The sequence below is a fragment of the Dasypus novemcinctus genome, chromosome 4, assembly GCF_030445035.2.
Source record: "Dasypus novemcinctus isolate mDasNov1 chromosome 4, mDasNov1.1.hap2, whole genome shotgun sequence".
Taxonomy (NCBI): domain Eukaryota; kingdom Metazoa; phylum Chordata; class Mammalia; order Cingulata; family Dasypodidae; genus Dasypus; species Dasypus novemcinctus.
In genome coordinates this window covers 102,349,449-102,366,323 of record NC_080676.1, presented here as the reverse complement: position 1 = coordinate 102,366,323, position 16,875 = coordinate 102,349,449, and the positions used below count along the sequence as shown (strand labels likewise).

At 39.5% G+C, this 16,875-nt stretch overlaps 1 protein-coding gene across 4 annotated transcripts in view; it reads left to right on the top strand.

The window, feature by feature from the left end:
- The window catches only part of ADGRG7 (adhesion G protein-coupled receptor G7), a 144,895-nt gene that overhangs the window by 27,273 nt on the left and 100,747 nt on the right, over positions 1-16,875 (top strand). For all 4 annotated transcript variants that reach the window (XM_058295996.1, XM_058295997.2, XM_058295995.2 and 1 more), the window contains exon 2: positions 14,468-14,581. In XM_058295996.1, the coding sequence (XP_058151979.1) occupies positions 14,468-14,581 (114 nt within the window). The remainder of the gene's footprint in view (positions 1-14,467; positions 14,582-16,875) is intronic.

Genomic DNA, 16,875 nt, shown 5'->3' with positions numbered 1-16,875 from the left:
TTGCATTGTGCAACCTTGCTAAATTCACTTATTAATTATGAATAGCTTTTTTTCTAAACATTTTAGGATTTTCAATGTAAATGATGATGTCATCTGCAACAAAAGATAGTTCTATTTTGTCCCTTATTAACTTTATACCTTTGTTTCTTTTTCTTCCCTATTGCATTGAATAGGACCTTTAATACAATGTTGAATAGCATTGGTTAGAGACGTTATATTGAACAGTTTTCTATTTGTCTTGGGGGAAAGAATTCAATAATATACTATTTAGGTAATAATATATTATTATACATGTATAACATATAGTACATGTAATAGTAATATTACACTAGTAAGTTAAGATGTTGGTGGTGGATATTTTTTAAATAGATGCTTTTTCTAAGTTTGAGGGAATTCTCTTTTATTTCTTGCTTCCCTTGAGTTTTAATAAATATGTCAGATCCTCTTTCCCCCATGCCACTATTGAGATGAATATATAATTTTAGTCATTTATTCCATTATATGGTGAGTTGAATTAGTTAATTTTCTGATTTTAATCCAATCTTACATTATTGGAATAAGTCAAACTTGGTCATGATGTGTAATCCTTTTATATATTGTTGGATTTGATTTGCTAATTTTAAAGGACTTTTACATATGTATAAATGAGTACTATAGGTTGGTGATTTTCTTTTCTTGTAATGTCTTTCTCAGCTTTTGGTATCAGAGTTATCATGGCCTTATGAAATGGTTTGGGAAATTTCTCCATGTCTATATTTCATGTATGAATTTATTTAAGCTTGGTACTTTTTCTTCCCTAAATCTCTGGCATAATTTATCAGTGAAACTGTCTTGGCCTAAAATTTCCTTTTGGTAAGGTTTAGTTTTTTATTTTATTTTTAAAAATATTCAACTTCTTTAATGGATATAGTGGGTTCACATTTCCTATTAATTCTATTTTAGTTTGCTAAGTTGTGTTTTTCAAGTAATTTGAAGTAATTTTTCGGTTTCATCTAAGTTGTGAAATTTATTTGCATTAAGTTGTTCATAATAGTCTCTTAAAATCCATTTAATGGTTTTTAATGGCTGTTGGTTCTACAACAATATACCCCCTGTACTTTCTGATCTCGGTAATTTGTGTTTTCTCTCTATCTTTGCCTTAATATTCTTAGAAATTATTTTATCAATTTTATTAAAATTTCAAGAACCAATCCTTGGGTGTTACTATCTCTAACTATGAGTGTAGATTTTCTATTTCTCCCTTTTTTTTGGCCAAATTTTTGTTTTGTGTATTTTGAAGTCTGTAATTAGGTGTTTCAGTCTGATAGGCTGCTTCAAGTAATATACCAGAAATGTGTGGGCTTTTACAATGGGGATTTATTAATTTACAAACTTATAGTACTGGGGCTGATAAAAATGTATAAATAAAGACATCATCAGGCTACACTTTCTCCCTGAAGACTGGCTGCTAGAGACCCTGGATTCCTCTTTCACATGGCAAGACACATGATGGCATCTGCTGGGTTCGCCCTTCTCCTCCAGGCTTCTTTGCTTTCAGCTTCCTGTTTCTCTGGCTCTCTCTCCATATTCACCCTTCTTATGAAGGACCCCAGTAAGAAGATTAAGACCCACCCTGAGTCATGCTTTAGTTGAAGTAACCCCAAACAAAAGGCCCTTAACTGAAGTAACCTAATCAAAGGGTCCTACCCACAATAGGTTCACACCCATAGGAATGGACCAGCTTTAAGAGTATGATTTTTGGGGGTACTTATAGTCTCAAACTACCACAAGAGTGCATACATTTATGATGTATTCTTGATGCATTGTCCCTTTTATTGTTATGAAGTACTCTTCTTTTTTTTTTTTTAATTATTTATTTATTTATTTATTTTAATTACATTATGAAAAATATGAGGTCCCATTCAACCCCACCGCCCCCCGCCCCCCACTCCCCCCACAGCAACACTCTCTCCCATCATCATGACACATCCATTACACCAGGTAAGTTCTTCTCTGAGCATCACTGCACCCCATAGTCAATGGTCCACATCATAGCCCAGACTCTCTCACGTTCCATCCAGTGGGCCCTGGGGGGATCTATAATGTCCCGTAATTGTCCGTGAAGCACTATCCAGGACAACTCCACGTCCCGAAAACGCCTCCACATCTCATCTCTTCCTCCCGTTCCCCACACCCAGCAGCCACCATGGCTACCGTTCCCACACCCATTCCACATTTTCTCTGTGGACATTGGATTGGTTGTGTCCATTGCACATCTATGTCAAGTGAGGGCTTAGATTCCATATGGGTACTGGATGCACTCCTCCCGCTTCCAGTTGTAGACACTCTAGGCTCCATGTTGTGGTGGTTGACCTTCTTCAACTCCATGTTAGCTGAGTGGAGTAAGTCCAATAAATCAAAGTGTAGGAGCTGAAGTCTGTTGAGGCTCTGGGCCTGGGTGTCATATTATCAGTCCAGAGATTCAAATCCCCTACATATATCTTAAACCCAGCACCGACTACAATTCCAATAAAGTAGCATGCAAGTCTTGTGAAAAGAGATCCCCTCTGAGTCCAATTCCATCACGCAGAAACACCAGCTCCAAAGAAGGGCTATCTGTCATGGCAGTGAACCCCTTCTGCCATGACCATAGAACCCGTGGGTCTCTTTATCCCTCAAAAGAACCAATACCTGGGGTTGTATCTACCTTATCTGTCTCTTAGACTCTGTTCAGTTGTACATAGGGGTATTCCTTCTGACAACCTCCAGACTCTTTTTTAGAGACTCACAGCCTTATAATCTCATTTCTCCTTTCCATTTCCCCCTTACATTAGGTCAAACAGCTTCCCGAAGTCATGTCATTATATGTAGACAGGTATATTCTGCTGTTCCGCATTGAATCTTTAATTCAAGGTCATTTTCTAGTTGCTTCTTCAGCTGGTATGTGGTAGTGATCCCTCGGTGCCAGGGAGGCTCATCCCCGGGTGTCATGTCCCACGCTGGGGGGAATGCATCGCATCTACACGCTGAGTTTGGCTGTGAGAGTGGCCACATTTGAGTAACATGCAGGCTGTCAGGAGGAAACCCCCAGGCACAATGCTACTCTAGGCCTTGTTCTTATTGCAGGTGTATAGGCTCAAAAGTGTAACCATTAGTATCACGAGCCCACTGTTGGGCCCTCCTTCCTTCCTGGTTCTTGCCGTTGCACCTGGAGGATTGCCGCTGCTCTCCCAGGGCCCACAACAGTGACCCCCCGGCCAGGAGCCCAGTACCCCCCCAGCTGTTGTTTTTGTTTCCACTATGAGTATATATAGACATTACCATATACCCTGGGCATATGCCCTGTATAACTCCCTGTCAACCATATATATCCTGTCAATAACATCCCATATCAGTATTCCTCCGCTGCCATTGTTGAACCACTCTGTGATCCAAAACTTCCCGTAAAGTGAATCCCAACATAATGTCAGCTTCAGAAGAGTCTTAGATCACCGAAATTCATATATACAATATACAGTATTTCCCCAGATCCACCATAAAACCTTTTCCCTTGCACAGCAATAATCTTTTAACTTATTCATATCATATTTCCTGAAACTGATGTACAGATTCCAACACTATAGTTTTCAAACAAGGTGACATTTGTGCTTACTCCATATTTTAGGCTGTACAGTTTTCTAAATTTTTTAGTTATCCTATGTTTTGTCTTATGGTTTTCATTATTAGTCTGTCGTCCCCTATATGTTTTTGGTGTAATATTAGCTGTTTTATATTCATCCTCGTGTACTCTCACATAACTCCTCTTTTTCCCCCTTATTTACCTTTGTTCCATCCATTCCACATCCATTTTCCCCTCCCCTTAGGGCCCACAACGCCTGCCAATCTAATACCCTGGGAGCCGTCCTTTCTCATGAGAGATACAGTTCTCTCTATTCAACGGCATTAGTCTTCCCCAGGATATGGGTCCACCCCACCCAATGGTAGAACCCACCTTGGCAAAATGAGCCCTCAACTATTCCCTCCGGAGTCCGTCACGCATCAGACCATACCCCCTGAGTGTCCTAACCAGGTAACCCTCCTACTTATACTTTGATACGTTTTACTCAACATTTAGTTCTCAACGAACTTCTGACACTCTCCCATATTCGTATGTTGGCCCTGCCTCCCACCTATTTCTTGGACAATATTACCCCTCTTCCCATCCCCAGCCCCCCTCAAGCCCAGAAAACCCCACCCGAAGGTAACCCCTTGCCCCCATTTTGTCCCTTCTTTGTGCTCATACTTACCGCCAGCTCATCACAGATTCCACCCCTGCAGACATTAACTCACATCCTTCCTCCACCCCCCGATTTCCTGTAAGCCACTTTTCCAGACTCTAGCTCTCTGAGGCAGTTAACTTATTTCAGATCATTGAGGTCATATAGTATTTGTCCTTCAATGCCTGAGTTGCTTCACTCAACATAAGATTCTCAAGGTTCATCCATGTTATCACGTGCGATTGTAGTGTATTAGTTCTTACAGCTGAGTAGTATTCCATTGTGTGTATATACCACATTTTATTGATCCACTCATCTGTTGATGGACATTTGGATTGATTCCAACTTTTGGCGATAGTGAACAATGCTGCTATGAACATTGGTGTACATATATCGGTTTGTGTCCTTGTTTTCAGATCTGATGGGTATATACCCAGCAGTGGTATTGCTGGGTCATATGGCAAATCGATGGATAATTTTTTGAGAAACCGCCAAACTGTCCTCCAGAATGGTTGGATCCTTCTGCATTCCCACCAGCAATGGATGAGTGTTCCCCTTTCTTCACATCCTCTCCAGCATTTGTATTCTACTGTTTTTTTCATGGCTGCCAATCTTATGGGAGTAAGATGGTATCTCATTGTAGTTTTGATTTGCATTTCCCTGATTGCTAGAGATTTGGAGCATTTTTTCATGTGCTTTCTAGCCATTTGTATTTCTTCTTTGGAGAAGTGTCTGTTTAAGTCTTTTTCCCATTTTTTAAATGGGTTGTTTATCTTTTTGTTTTCAAGATATATGAGTTCTTTATATATGCAAGTTATAAGTCTCTTATCAGATATATGGTTGCCAAATATTTTCTCCCATTGTGTGGGTTCCCTTTTTACTTTCTTGACAAACTCCTTTGAGGTGCAGAAGGCTTTAATTTTGAGGTAGTCCCATTTATCTATTTGTTCTTTTGCTGCTCGTGCTTTTGGTGTGATATTCATGAAGCCATTTCCTATTACAAGGTCCTGTAGATGTTTCCCTACACTGCTTTCTAAGGTCTTTATGGTCTTGGCTCTTATATTTAGGTCTTTGATCCATCTTGAGTTGATCTTTGTATAAGGTGTGAGATGGTAATCCTCTTTCATTCTTCTACATATGGCTATCCAGTTCTCCAGGCACCATTTGTTGAATAGGCCATTCTCTCCCAGTTGAGAGGGTTTGGTGGCTTTATCGAATATTATATGGCTATATACATGAGGTTCTATATCTGAACTTTCAATTCGATTCCATTGGTCTGTGTGTCTCTCCTTATGCCAGTACCATGCTGTTTTCACTACTGTAGCTTTGTAGTATGTTTTGAAGTCAGGAAGTGTGATTCCTCCTATTTCATTTTTCTTTTTCAATATGTCTTTGGCTATTTGGGGCCTCTTTCTATTCCAAATAAATTTCATAGTTAGTTTTTCTAGTTCCTTAAAGAAGGCTGTGTTGATTTTTATTGGGATTGCATTGAATGTGTAGATCAGATTTGGTAGGATAGACATCTTAATAATATTCAGTCTTCCTATCCATGAACAGGGAATATTCTTCCATTTATTTAGGTCTTCTTTGATTTCCTTGAACAATCTTGTATAGTTCTCAATGTATAAGTTTTTTACCTCTTTAGTTTAATTTATTCCTAAGTATTTGATTTTTTTATTTACTATTGTGTATGGTATTTGTTTCTTGATTTCCTCCTGATCTTGCTCATTATTGGTGTATAGAAATGCTACTGATTTTTGCGCATTGATCTTATAACCTGCGACTTTACTAAACTCATTTATGAGTTCTAGGAGCTTTGTTGTAGATCTCTCAGGGTTTTCTATATATAGGATCATGTCATCTGCAAATAATGAAATTTTGATTTCTTCCCTTCCAATTTGAATGCCTTTTATATCTGGTTCTTGTCTCAGTGCTCGAGCAGGTACTTCCAAGACAATGTTAAATAGGAGCGGAGACAATGGGCATCCGTGTCTTGTTCCTGAGTTTAGAGGGAAGGATTTCAGGATTTCGCCATTATAAACAATGTTGGCTTTCGGTTTTTCATATATACTCTTTATCATGTTCAAAAAGTTTCCTTGTATTCCGATCTTTTGGAGTGTTTTTATCAGGAAGGGGTGCTGTATTTTGTCAAATGCCTTTTCTGCATCTATAGATATAATCATGTGGTTTTTTTCTCTCAATCTGTTTATATGGTGTATTACATTGATTGATTTTCTTATATTGAACCATCCTTGCATACCTGGAATAAATCCCACTTGGTCATGGTGTATAATTTGTTTAATGTGTTGTTGAATACGATTAGCAAGTATTTTGTTAAGTATTTTTGCGTCTAGGTTCATTAGAGAAATTGGTCTGTAATTTTCCTTTCTTGTGGTGTCTTTGTTTGGCTTTGGTACTACGGTAATGTTGGCATCATAGAAGGAATTAGGCAGTGTTCCTTCTGTTTCGATTTTTTGGAATAGTTTCAACAGGATTGGTGTTAGTTCTTTCCGGAATGTTTTGTAGAATTCACCTGTGAGGCCGTCTGGCCCTGGGCTCCTCTTAGTTGGGAGATTTTTAATGACTGATTCTATCTCTTTGCTTGTGATTGGTTTGTTAAGATCATCAATTTCTTCTTTCATCAGTATGGGCTGCTTATGTGTTTCTAGGAATTTGTCCATTTCCTCTAAATTGTCATTTTTGTTGGAATATAGTTTTTCAAAGTATCCTCTTATGATAGTCTTTATTTCTGTGGGGTCAGTGGTGATATCACCTTTCTCATTTCTTATTTTGTGTATTTGCATCTTTTCTCTTTTTTTCTTTGTTAGTCTCGCTAAAGGTTTGTCAATTTTGTTGATCTTCTCTAAAAACCAGCTCTTGGTCTTGTTTATTTTTTCAAGTGCTTTCTTATTTTCTATTTCATTTAGTTCTGCTCTTATCTTTGTTATTTCCTTCCTTCTTCTTCCTGTTGGGTTACTTTGTTGTTGTTTTTCTAATTCCGTCAAAAGTGCAGTTAGTTCTCCAATTTTTGCTCTTTCTTCTTTTTTGATATATGAATTTATGGCTATAAATTTCCCTCTCAGTACCGCTTTTGCTGCATCCCATAAATTTTGGAATGTTGTGTTATCATTATCATTTGTTTCAAGGTAGCCATTGATTTCTTTTGAGATTTCCTCTTTGACCCACTGTTTTTCTAAGAGTGTGCTGTTTAATTTCCAAATTGTCGTGTGGAGTCTGGGTCTCTGTCCCTTGCAAATTTCCAGCTTCACTCCACTGTGGTCAGAGATATTGTTTTGTATGATTTTGATCTTTCTGAATTCATTAAGCCTTTCTTTGTGGCCTAGCATATGGTCAATCTTGGAGAATGTTCCATGTGCGCTTGAGAAAAATGTATATCCTGCTGTGTTTGGGTGTAATGATCTATATATGTCTATTAGATCCAGCTCTTCTAATATACTGTTCAAATGTTTTGTTTCTTTAGTGATTCTCTTTTGAGATGTTCTGTCCAGAGTTGATAGTGGTGTATTAAAATCCCCCACTATAATTGTAGATGCATCTATTCTTTCACTTAGTTTTTCCAGCGTTTGCCTCACATATTTAGAGGCGCCCTTGTTAGGAGCATAAATATTTATGATTGTTCGATCTTCTTGACAGATTGTCCCTTTCACTAAAATATAGTATCCTTCTTTGTCTCTCACAATTGTTTTGCATTTAAAGCCTATTTTGTCTGATATTAATATAGCTACTCCTGCCTTTTTTTGGTTGTTGTTTGCTTGTATGATTGTTTTCCAGCCATTCACTTTCAACCTCCATGAGTCTCTGGGTCTAAGATGTGTCTCTTGTAGACAGCATATAGATGGGTCGTATTTCCTTATCCAGAGTCCCAGTCTGAATCTTTTGATAGGTGAGTTTAGTCCGTTGACATTCAGTGTTATTACGTTTAGAGAGTTATTTATGGTAGCCATATTTTGGTTGGATTTGTGTTTGTTATATTTTGTTTGTATTATTTTATTTTCCCCTTCTATTTTTGTCTTTCTTGTTGCTTTTACACTCTCCTCCATCTCTGACTGTCCTGTTTTTTCCTTTCTTCCTGCAGAACTCCCTTAAGAATTTCTTGAAGGGGAGGTTTCTTGTTGATATACTCTTTCAGTTTCTGTTTATCTGTGAATATTTTGAACTCTCCATCATTTTTGAATGCTAGTTTAGCTGGATAGAGTATTCTTGGTTGGAAATTTTTTTCCTTTAGTACCTTGACTATATCATACCACTGCCTTCTTGCCTCCATCGTTTCAGATGAGAAATCAGCACTTAATCTTATGGAGTTTCCCTTGTATGTGATGGTTTTCTTTTCTCTTGCTGCTTTTAGAATTTTTTCTTTGTCTTGAGCATTGGATAATTTGACAAGTATATGTCTTGGGGTGGGCCTGTTGGGGTTTATGACCAGTGGAGTGCGCTGTGCTTCTTGGATATGTACATCTGTCTCTTTCAGTAGATTTGGGAAGTTTTCATTCATTATTTCCTGCAACAGTCCTTCTGACCCCTTTCCCTTCTCTTCTCCTTCTGGAATGCCTATAATACGTATGTTTGAGCGTTTTGCGTTATCATTCAGGTCCCTAAGTCCTATCTGGATTTTTTCTACCTTTTTATTGACCACTTCTACTATCTGTTTGATTTCCAAAGCACTGTCTTCCACATCACTAATTCTCTGCTCTGCCTCTTCTAGTCTGCTGATATTTGCTGCAAGTGTATTTTTGATTTCTTGAATTGTGGTGTTCATTTCCATCATATCTGTTATTTTTTTGCGCATGTCTGCAATTTCCCCTCCAAGTGTTGTCTTCATGCTGTTAACCTCTTTCATTACTTCATCAAATTTGTCGGTGATAAATGATCTGAGATCTTTCATTGCTTGTGCGAAGTCCTGCCCCCCTTCCTGATTGGATTCAGCCATGTTTTCCTGATTACTGGTTTGGTTTGTAGATTTTTGTTGCTGTCTTGTCAACATTTTTTCTTGACGGGTTTAATCAGTTCCTTAGCTTCTTTGTCTAGTCCTGGAGATTAATTAGCTGTTGTTTTTGCATAAGTGTTATATCTTCTCTTTGTCACTTTGTTCTTCTTATTCCAATTTCTTATTGCTAGTTAAGCTCACTTTAAAGGAAAGTATTAGTGCTGGGGAAAGGCAATTGTGTAAGGGAGGAAAAAGTGTGAAGTAGTATTGGTGATATATGTTAACAAAGCAACAATATGAGTTCTGGGAGGATGGAGGTTAGATCATGTAAATTGTGTAGAGTTATAGTAGTAGGAAAGTACCCCTAATGAGGTAGACGACTGAATATGGGAGGAATGTGGTACGTACCAAGAGGCCACTGTTTCCGTGAGAGAGGGAAAGAGGAAAGAAAGGTAATAGTTTCAGGGACGAATACCAGATGGAAAACTAAACAAAGGTATTAGAAATTAAGAGTTAGATACTTTGCGGATCAAAGAAAGGGAGATGGAATATAGGAGAGATAGCAGATGGTGGAGGATATCAAGTTGTAGGGGAAAGGGAATAGTGTAGATAGGCTAAATCTATTCACAGAAAAATGAGGCAGTGGAGGGTGAGGAAACCCAGCAAATGTGAGGTATTTCCTGTAGGACCTATTGTACCGTTAAGATAAAATAGTATAAGAAGAATATTGGGGACAGGAAAGAGAGGATTAAACAACAACAACAACAACAACAAAAATAAAATAAAAGAAAAAAGAAAAAAAAACAAAAAAAAAAACAAAAAAAAACAAAAAACAAAGAACAGAAACCCCGCCGCCAGGCTCGGCTGGGCTCGGCTGGGCTCGGCTGGGCTCCGGTCCCCTGCCCTCCGCGGCTCGGCTGGGCTTGCCTGGGCTTGGCTAGGCTCGGCTGGGCTTGGGTCCCCCAGCCGTCGCGGCTCGGCTGGGCTCGGCTTTCCCGCCCGCCGCCCACCGCGGCGCAGCGCGACTCGGCTCTCCCACTTGCCGCCCTCTGCGGAGCGGCTGGGCTCGGCTGGGCCCGGCTGGGCCCGGCTGGGCTCGGCTTCCCTGCCCGCCACCCTCCGCGGCGCAGCGCGACTCGGCTCTCCCGCTCGCCGCCCTCCGCGGCACGGCTGGGCTCGACTGAGCTCGGCTGGGCTCGGCCCCCTCGCCCTCCGCGGCTCAGCTGGGCTCGGCCCGGCTCGGCTTCACTGCCTGCCGCCCGCCGCGGCGCGGCTAGGCTCGGGTGGGCTCGGCTCCCTTGCCCGCTGCCCGCCGCGGCACAGCGCAGCTCGGCTCTCCCGCCTGCCGCCCGCCACAGCTCGGCTGGGCTCGGCTCCCTTGCCCGCTGCCCGCCGCGGCACAGCGCGGCTCGGCTCTCCCGCCCGCCGCCCACCGCGGCCCAGCTAGGCTGGGCTCGGCTCCCTTGCCCGCCGCCCGCCTCAGCGCAGCGCGGCTCGGCTCTCCCACCCGCCGCCCACCGCGGCGTGGCTCAGATCCCCCGCCCGCTGCCCACCGCGGCCCAGCTAGGCTACCCTGGCCGCCGCCCGCCGGGGCTGGGCGCGGTGCTAGCTGCCTCGGCTCCGCCTACCCAAGGAGGGAATCCTCCACACGTAGCTGGGATCTCCATGTATATTTCACGGATGGATCCTCTCTGTTACCTTCCCTCCAAATCGATGTCGAAACACCTTGGGACCAGGAAAAATCCCGAAACAGCCCGGTCCCAAGGAGTCTCCGACGCCTCCCAGCCGATTCCCTCCAGGAGCTAGCAACCGGGAAGTTCACTCAGCCGCCATCTTGCCTCCTCTACCTGAAGTACTCTTCTTGATCTCTGAAGATAATCTTTGTCATGGGATATACTTTAATATAAAGCTATCATATGTTACTATTTTTATTATATATATTTTGTATCCTTTTACTTTCAACCTCTCTGCATCTTTATGGTTTAAGTGCATAGCATCTGGATAACAAATGGTTGGGTGTGACTTTTTCATCTATTCTGACAGGATCTGCTTTTAAATTTGAGTGTTTAGTCCATTTATATTAAATGTAATTATAGATATGGGGTTTAACATTTTACTCTTTGTTTATCCATCTGGTTATTATTTCTTTTTTAACTTTTTTGGGGTTAATCCAGTTTTAGAGTTCCATTTTAATTCCTCTATTGGCTTTTCACTTATACTTCTTTGTAATTTCTTAGTAATAACTTTAAAGATTATAATATGCATTTTTATCTTATCACAATCCACTTAGAATTAATATTGTATGAATTAACATAAAATGTAAGACCTTTACAAGAGTACAGTGCTATTTTCTCTCCATCATTTGCTCTATTGTTCTCAGATATTTACATCCACATACATTATAAACCTAACAACCAAGTTTTAATTTTTGCTTTAAACTGTAAATTGTCTTTTTGAGAATTAAGAAATAGAAAAAGCTTTTATATTTGACCATATCTCTTCCCTGTCAGATGCTCTCTGTTCCAACTGTGGAGTAATGTTTCCATGTGGTATCATGTCCTTTCAGCCTGAAGAATTTCTTTCAAACCACCTTTTTTTAGTTCATGACTGCTGGTGACAAAGTTTCTCAACTTTTATCTGAAAATATTTTTATATTGTCTTCATTTTTCGAGGATATCTTCAATGGATATTGAATTCTAGGTTGGAAATTTTTCTCTCTTAGTACTTTAAAGGTAATATTGAATTGTCTTCTGGCCCCATTTTTTCTGATGAGAAATCAGACATCGGTCATATCATTATTCCACTGTATGTAATTTTCCCATCTGATTGCTTATAGAATTTTTTCTTGATCTTTGAATTTCAACAGTATGACCATGATGTGCCTTAATATGGTTTCCCTTGTCTTTATTTTGCTTGGACTTTGCTTACTTTCTTAGATCTATAAGATAATTTTCTTAACTAAATTTGAGGAATTTTGACCACTATTTCTTCAAATATTTTATCTACCCTGTAGCAGTTTGAAATTATTTTATGAATCCTGAAGAGAAAGATCATATTTGTAAATTAATCTATTCCTTTGGGTGCCATACACTTTGATTGCATTAAATACTGCTGAGGGGCCTTTGATTAGATTATTTGATAAGATTACTGTAGGGCTTTTGATTTGACTATGTCAGTGGGCATGACTGAGTTTGAATCCCCACCCCCTTGCTGGGTCTGATATAAACACTCACTCACTCAGAGAGACACAGGAAGAGAGAGCTCTGCCATTTTTGAGCCTGCCATATGATAAGACTCAAACAGCTGAGGGGAGAGATAAGCCATTTGCCTGATAGCTTACAGCTGAACTTGAGAAGTGATCACTTGCCATCTTGCTTCAACACATGGCAGCTGACTTTGGTGTGCTTTCACACCAAAAGCTCCTCTGATGGTGCCTTGAGTTGGACTTTTCACGACCTTGGAACTGTAAGCTCTACCCCAAATAAATCTCCATTATAAAAGCCAACAGATTTCTGGTTCTTTGAATTGGCAGCCTTTTGGCAAACTAAAACATACCCTGTCCCTTTCTCTTTTCTTCTACATAGACTCCAGTTGTATATATGTCAGACTGCTTGATATTGTCCCATAGGTCCCTGATGTTCTGTTTCTTCCACCCATCCAGATTTGGGCTAATTTTTAAGCAGACTTTGAGCCTCCCTTCTATATGACTCCCTTCATTCTTGGATATCCACCATCAATTTACAGTTGCTCTGATAGCTCCAAGAAATTTTTGCTGACAAATTAATTTCTTTAAGACTATGACTTTCTGTTTGATTTTCAGACAACCTTGCTACAGAGACTAGGTAGTTCTCTTACTGGAAAAAATGTATAAGTCACAGTTCAAAATTGTTGTGTGTGGGAGGGTTAATATGGTACAAACTCCTGCATCATATTGGAATTGGAACTCTACTTCCTATATTCTTTTTTTTTTTTTAATTTTCATTTCTTAAAAAAAGATTAACTAATTTATCTATCTATCTATCTATCTATCTATCTATCTATCTATCTATCTATCTATTTCTCTCCCCTTTCCCCACCCCCGGTTGTCTGCTCTCTGTGTCCATTCGCTGCATGTTCTTCTGTGACCACTTCTATCCTTATCAGAGGCACCGGAAATCTGTGTTTCTTTTTGTTGCCTCATCTTGCTGTGTCAGCTCTCCATGTGTGCAGAGCCATTCTTGGGCAAGCTGTACTTTGCGCTGGGAGGCTCTCCCTACAGGGTGCACTCCTTGTGCGTGGGGCTCCCGTATGCGGGGGACACCCCTGCGTGCACGGCACTCCTTGCGCGCATCAACACTGCGTGTGGGCCAGCTCCACACGCATCAAGGAGACCCGGGGCTTGAACCATGGACCTCCCATGTGGTAGGTGGACGCCCTATCCACTGGACCAAGTCCGCTTCCCATGGAGGACATTATATTGAGTGAAGTAAACCAGACACGAAAAGACAAATACTGTTTGTCGTACTATTAGAAACTAAATATATTGTGTAACATATTGTATGATTCCATTTATATAAAATGTAAATATAAATCAATTTATAAAGATGAAATTTGATTAGTGATTATGTAGGGTTAGGGAAGGCATGCTAATGGGTGTGGAGTATTTCTTTTTGGAGTAATGATATAATTCTAATATTTTTTGTGAAAATGAATGCACAACATTGTGATTATACTAAAAGCCATTATTATTCACTTTAGATAGATCATACAATATGTGAATATATCTCAATAAAACTGTTAAATAAATAAATAAATAAATAAATAAATGTGCATGATAGCCAGAAATTCAACTATGTACAGCAGGGGAAAAATGGAGAGATTGAGAGGTGAAGAATTTTCTTGTTTTTTCTGTTTTTTTTAATTGTTATTATTGACATAATGAAAATACACTACTAATGATTGAAGTGGTAAATGCACAACTCAGTGATTATACCAAATACCATTAATTGTACACTTTGGATGAATTGTATGATTTATTAATTTGTATAAATAAAATCAATTTGTAAAAAAAAAAATGGTTGTTTTGGCTTTCTCTGTATCCATAACATCTAGCAATTAGTATACACCCTCTGTAATTCTCAGTTGTATATTTTTGTTGGTTATGATATACAGAGGATATTTCACAGCAATGATACTCGAAGAAATGGTTTTATATAGAGAAATTAAATGGTCACAACCCTAAAATCAGAAACAAATCAGCCAGATCATGTACTATTCTGTTTTGTTTTGTTTTGTTTTTGTTCTTTAGGATCATTAACCTCCACATCAAACATCTATGAGAACTTCTGCAAAAACGGCGGGACTTGGGAGAATGGCAGATGCATTTGTCCAGAGGAGTGGAAAGGACTGAGATGTATGATCAGTAAGTTGCTTGGGATGGTACAAGGTTGTGAGATTTAGGTGACCCATATTAATAAGGAAGGCAGCAGAACTTCTAGAAACTTCAGATTATAATCACAGTAACAATGGGCATAATGATGATTGCTTTAAGATATGTTTATCAGCCTAATAGTAAAAACTGAGCTTCTGAGCTTTCTTCTTGGAATATTTTCCTGTACATTCAATATACTGTGTCTGTCTTCTTATTGTCAAAATTTTCTGTAAACCCACAGCTGTGTTTCCTTCTAGCTGCAGTGTCTAAGCATGGGCAACAGATGATATTTTTCCCTCAGGTATTTTCATTTGGTGATATGCCATGTTATCCAATTTCAAATAAACAATTCTAGCATATCTAACGTCTCTGAAATCTAGATACATCTTCCAACACTTCTTGAAAGATGGAAGATTAGAAAGGTGGAGGGATCACTTCTCTTCCAGAAAAAAAAAATAGCTAGAGGACAAGTAGAAACTGTCTGGAGGGCTGTTCTGGGACTCAGACCAACAGGGAAAGGCAAGACACCACCCAGAAGAGACAGGGGCAAAGGTAAGGAGGAGTCTCCACTGGCTGAAAAATCTCATGAGTAGAGCTGTAAAAGCAGTGGTGGGCATGTTTCCCACTGCATAAGAATCAAATAGCAGTTTGCAGATAGCAGTGGCTGTGGACTGCAGTAGCTGCAGACTGAGAGGATTGCAGGGGTCCTGTTACTAAAGAAAGGAGAAAGGGAGGGACTCAGCCTACAGTAATTTCAGATTTTGGCCAATGAATTTGGTCTGCCTCATTGAAGGGATCCCACACCACACTTCCAGGCTGGTATGGCCATGACATTGTTTGACCTGAGAGCCTACAGAGAGCTAAAGATAATTTGCCTTTCCAAACACCCTCCCTACTACCCCAGGCTCATTCCTGAAGAGGCAGGGGGAAGCCAGCCATAAAGAACCCTCTGAGAAAGGTTGTTTGTGAAGCTTAACCAGCCCTGAGGATACTGCTTCTGCACCACTCACCCACCTGAGGAGTTATTCTGAGTGCATTCCTGCATAGGGTCTGAGCTGAGAGGTCTAAAAGCACCATGTACTGGTGAGACCAGAAAAAAGCATGAAAAAGAATAATAATAATAAATAAAAGAGGCAAGAGGGTGCCTTTACTGACAATCTCTCCAAGGCCCTTGGAAACTGGCCTGCCCCCATTACTGGGTCCTTAGCCCTGGTTTGAGCATTTAAACATGGCTATCTTAAATATCTAGAACAAGTTGAACCAAAAGTCAAAGAACAGTGGTAATACCCAGCACCTTAATAATAAATCCCTAGACAAGAGAAAGAAACTGAATATCAGAGTAAACTCAGGATCAGAATCAGATGCCTAGACAAGCCATACAAAGAAAAAGGAAGATAAGACTTAGGCAAAGAAATCAAAGCTCAAGTTATGGGACTTGAAACAGCTAATCAATGAGTTTCATACAAATCTCACAAATCAAATCATGTCATTGAAGGTCAATATCACTAAAGGAATATAAGACAATGAGTGAGCACAAATAAAAATTTGAAATCTTGGATAGAAAAATAACAGAGCTTATGGGAATGAGACACAATAAGTGAAATTAAAATACAATAGAAGCATAAAATAGCAGAACTGAAATGAAAGAAAGAATCAGCAACATAGAGTACAGAAAAGTTGAACTTAAAAAGAAAATATCAGAGAAAGAAAAGAATGGAAAAAATTGAGCAGGTGCTATCATAAAGTGCACCAAGACATATTTTATGGGAGTTCAAGAAGGAGATGAGAAGAGAAAAGGAGTAGAAAGAATATTTGAGGAAATAATGGCCAAAAATTTCCTAACTTTCATAGAAGACATGAATATACATGTCTAGGAATCATAGTGTACTACAATTAGAATAAATTCAAATAGACCTACCCCAAGACACATAATATTCAGAATAACAAATGTCAAAAAAAAAAAAAAAAAAGAAAAGAAAATTCTGAAAGCCACAAGGGAAAAGTGAAACATCATATATAAGGGATGTCCAATAAGACTTTGTATTGATTTCTCTTCAGAAACAATGGAAGCAAGAAGGCAGTAGTATGATATAATTAAGGTACTGAAAGAAACAAACTGCCAGCCAAGAATTCTTTATCTGGCAAAACTGCCCTTTAAATATGACAATGGGTTTTAAATATTCAGAGATGAACAGAAACTAAGAGAGTTCATAAACAAGAATCTATAGGCTATATTAAAGGGAGTCCTGCAACCAGAATAGACAAAAGAGAGAGGCTTGGAAGAG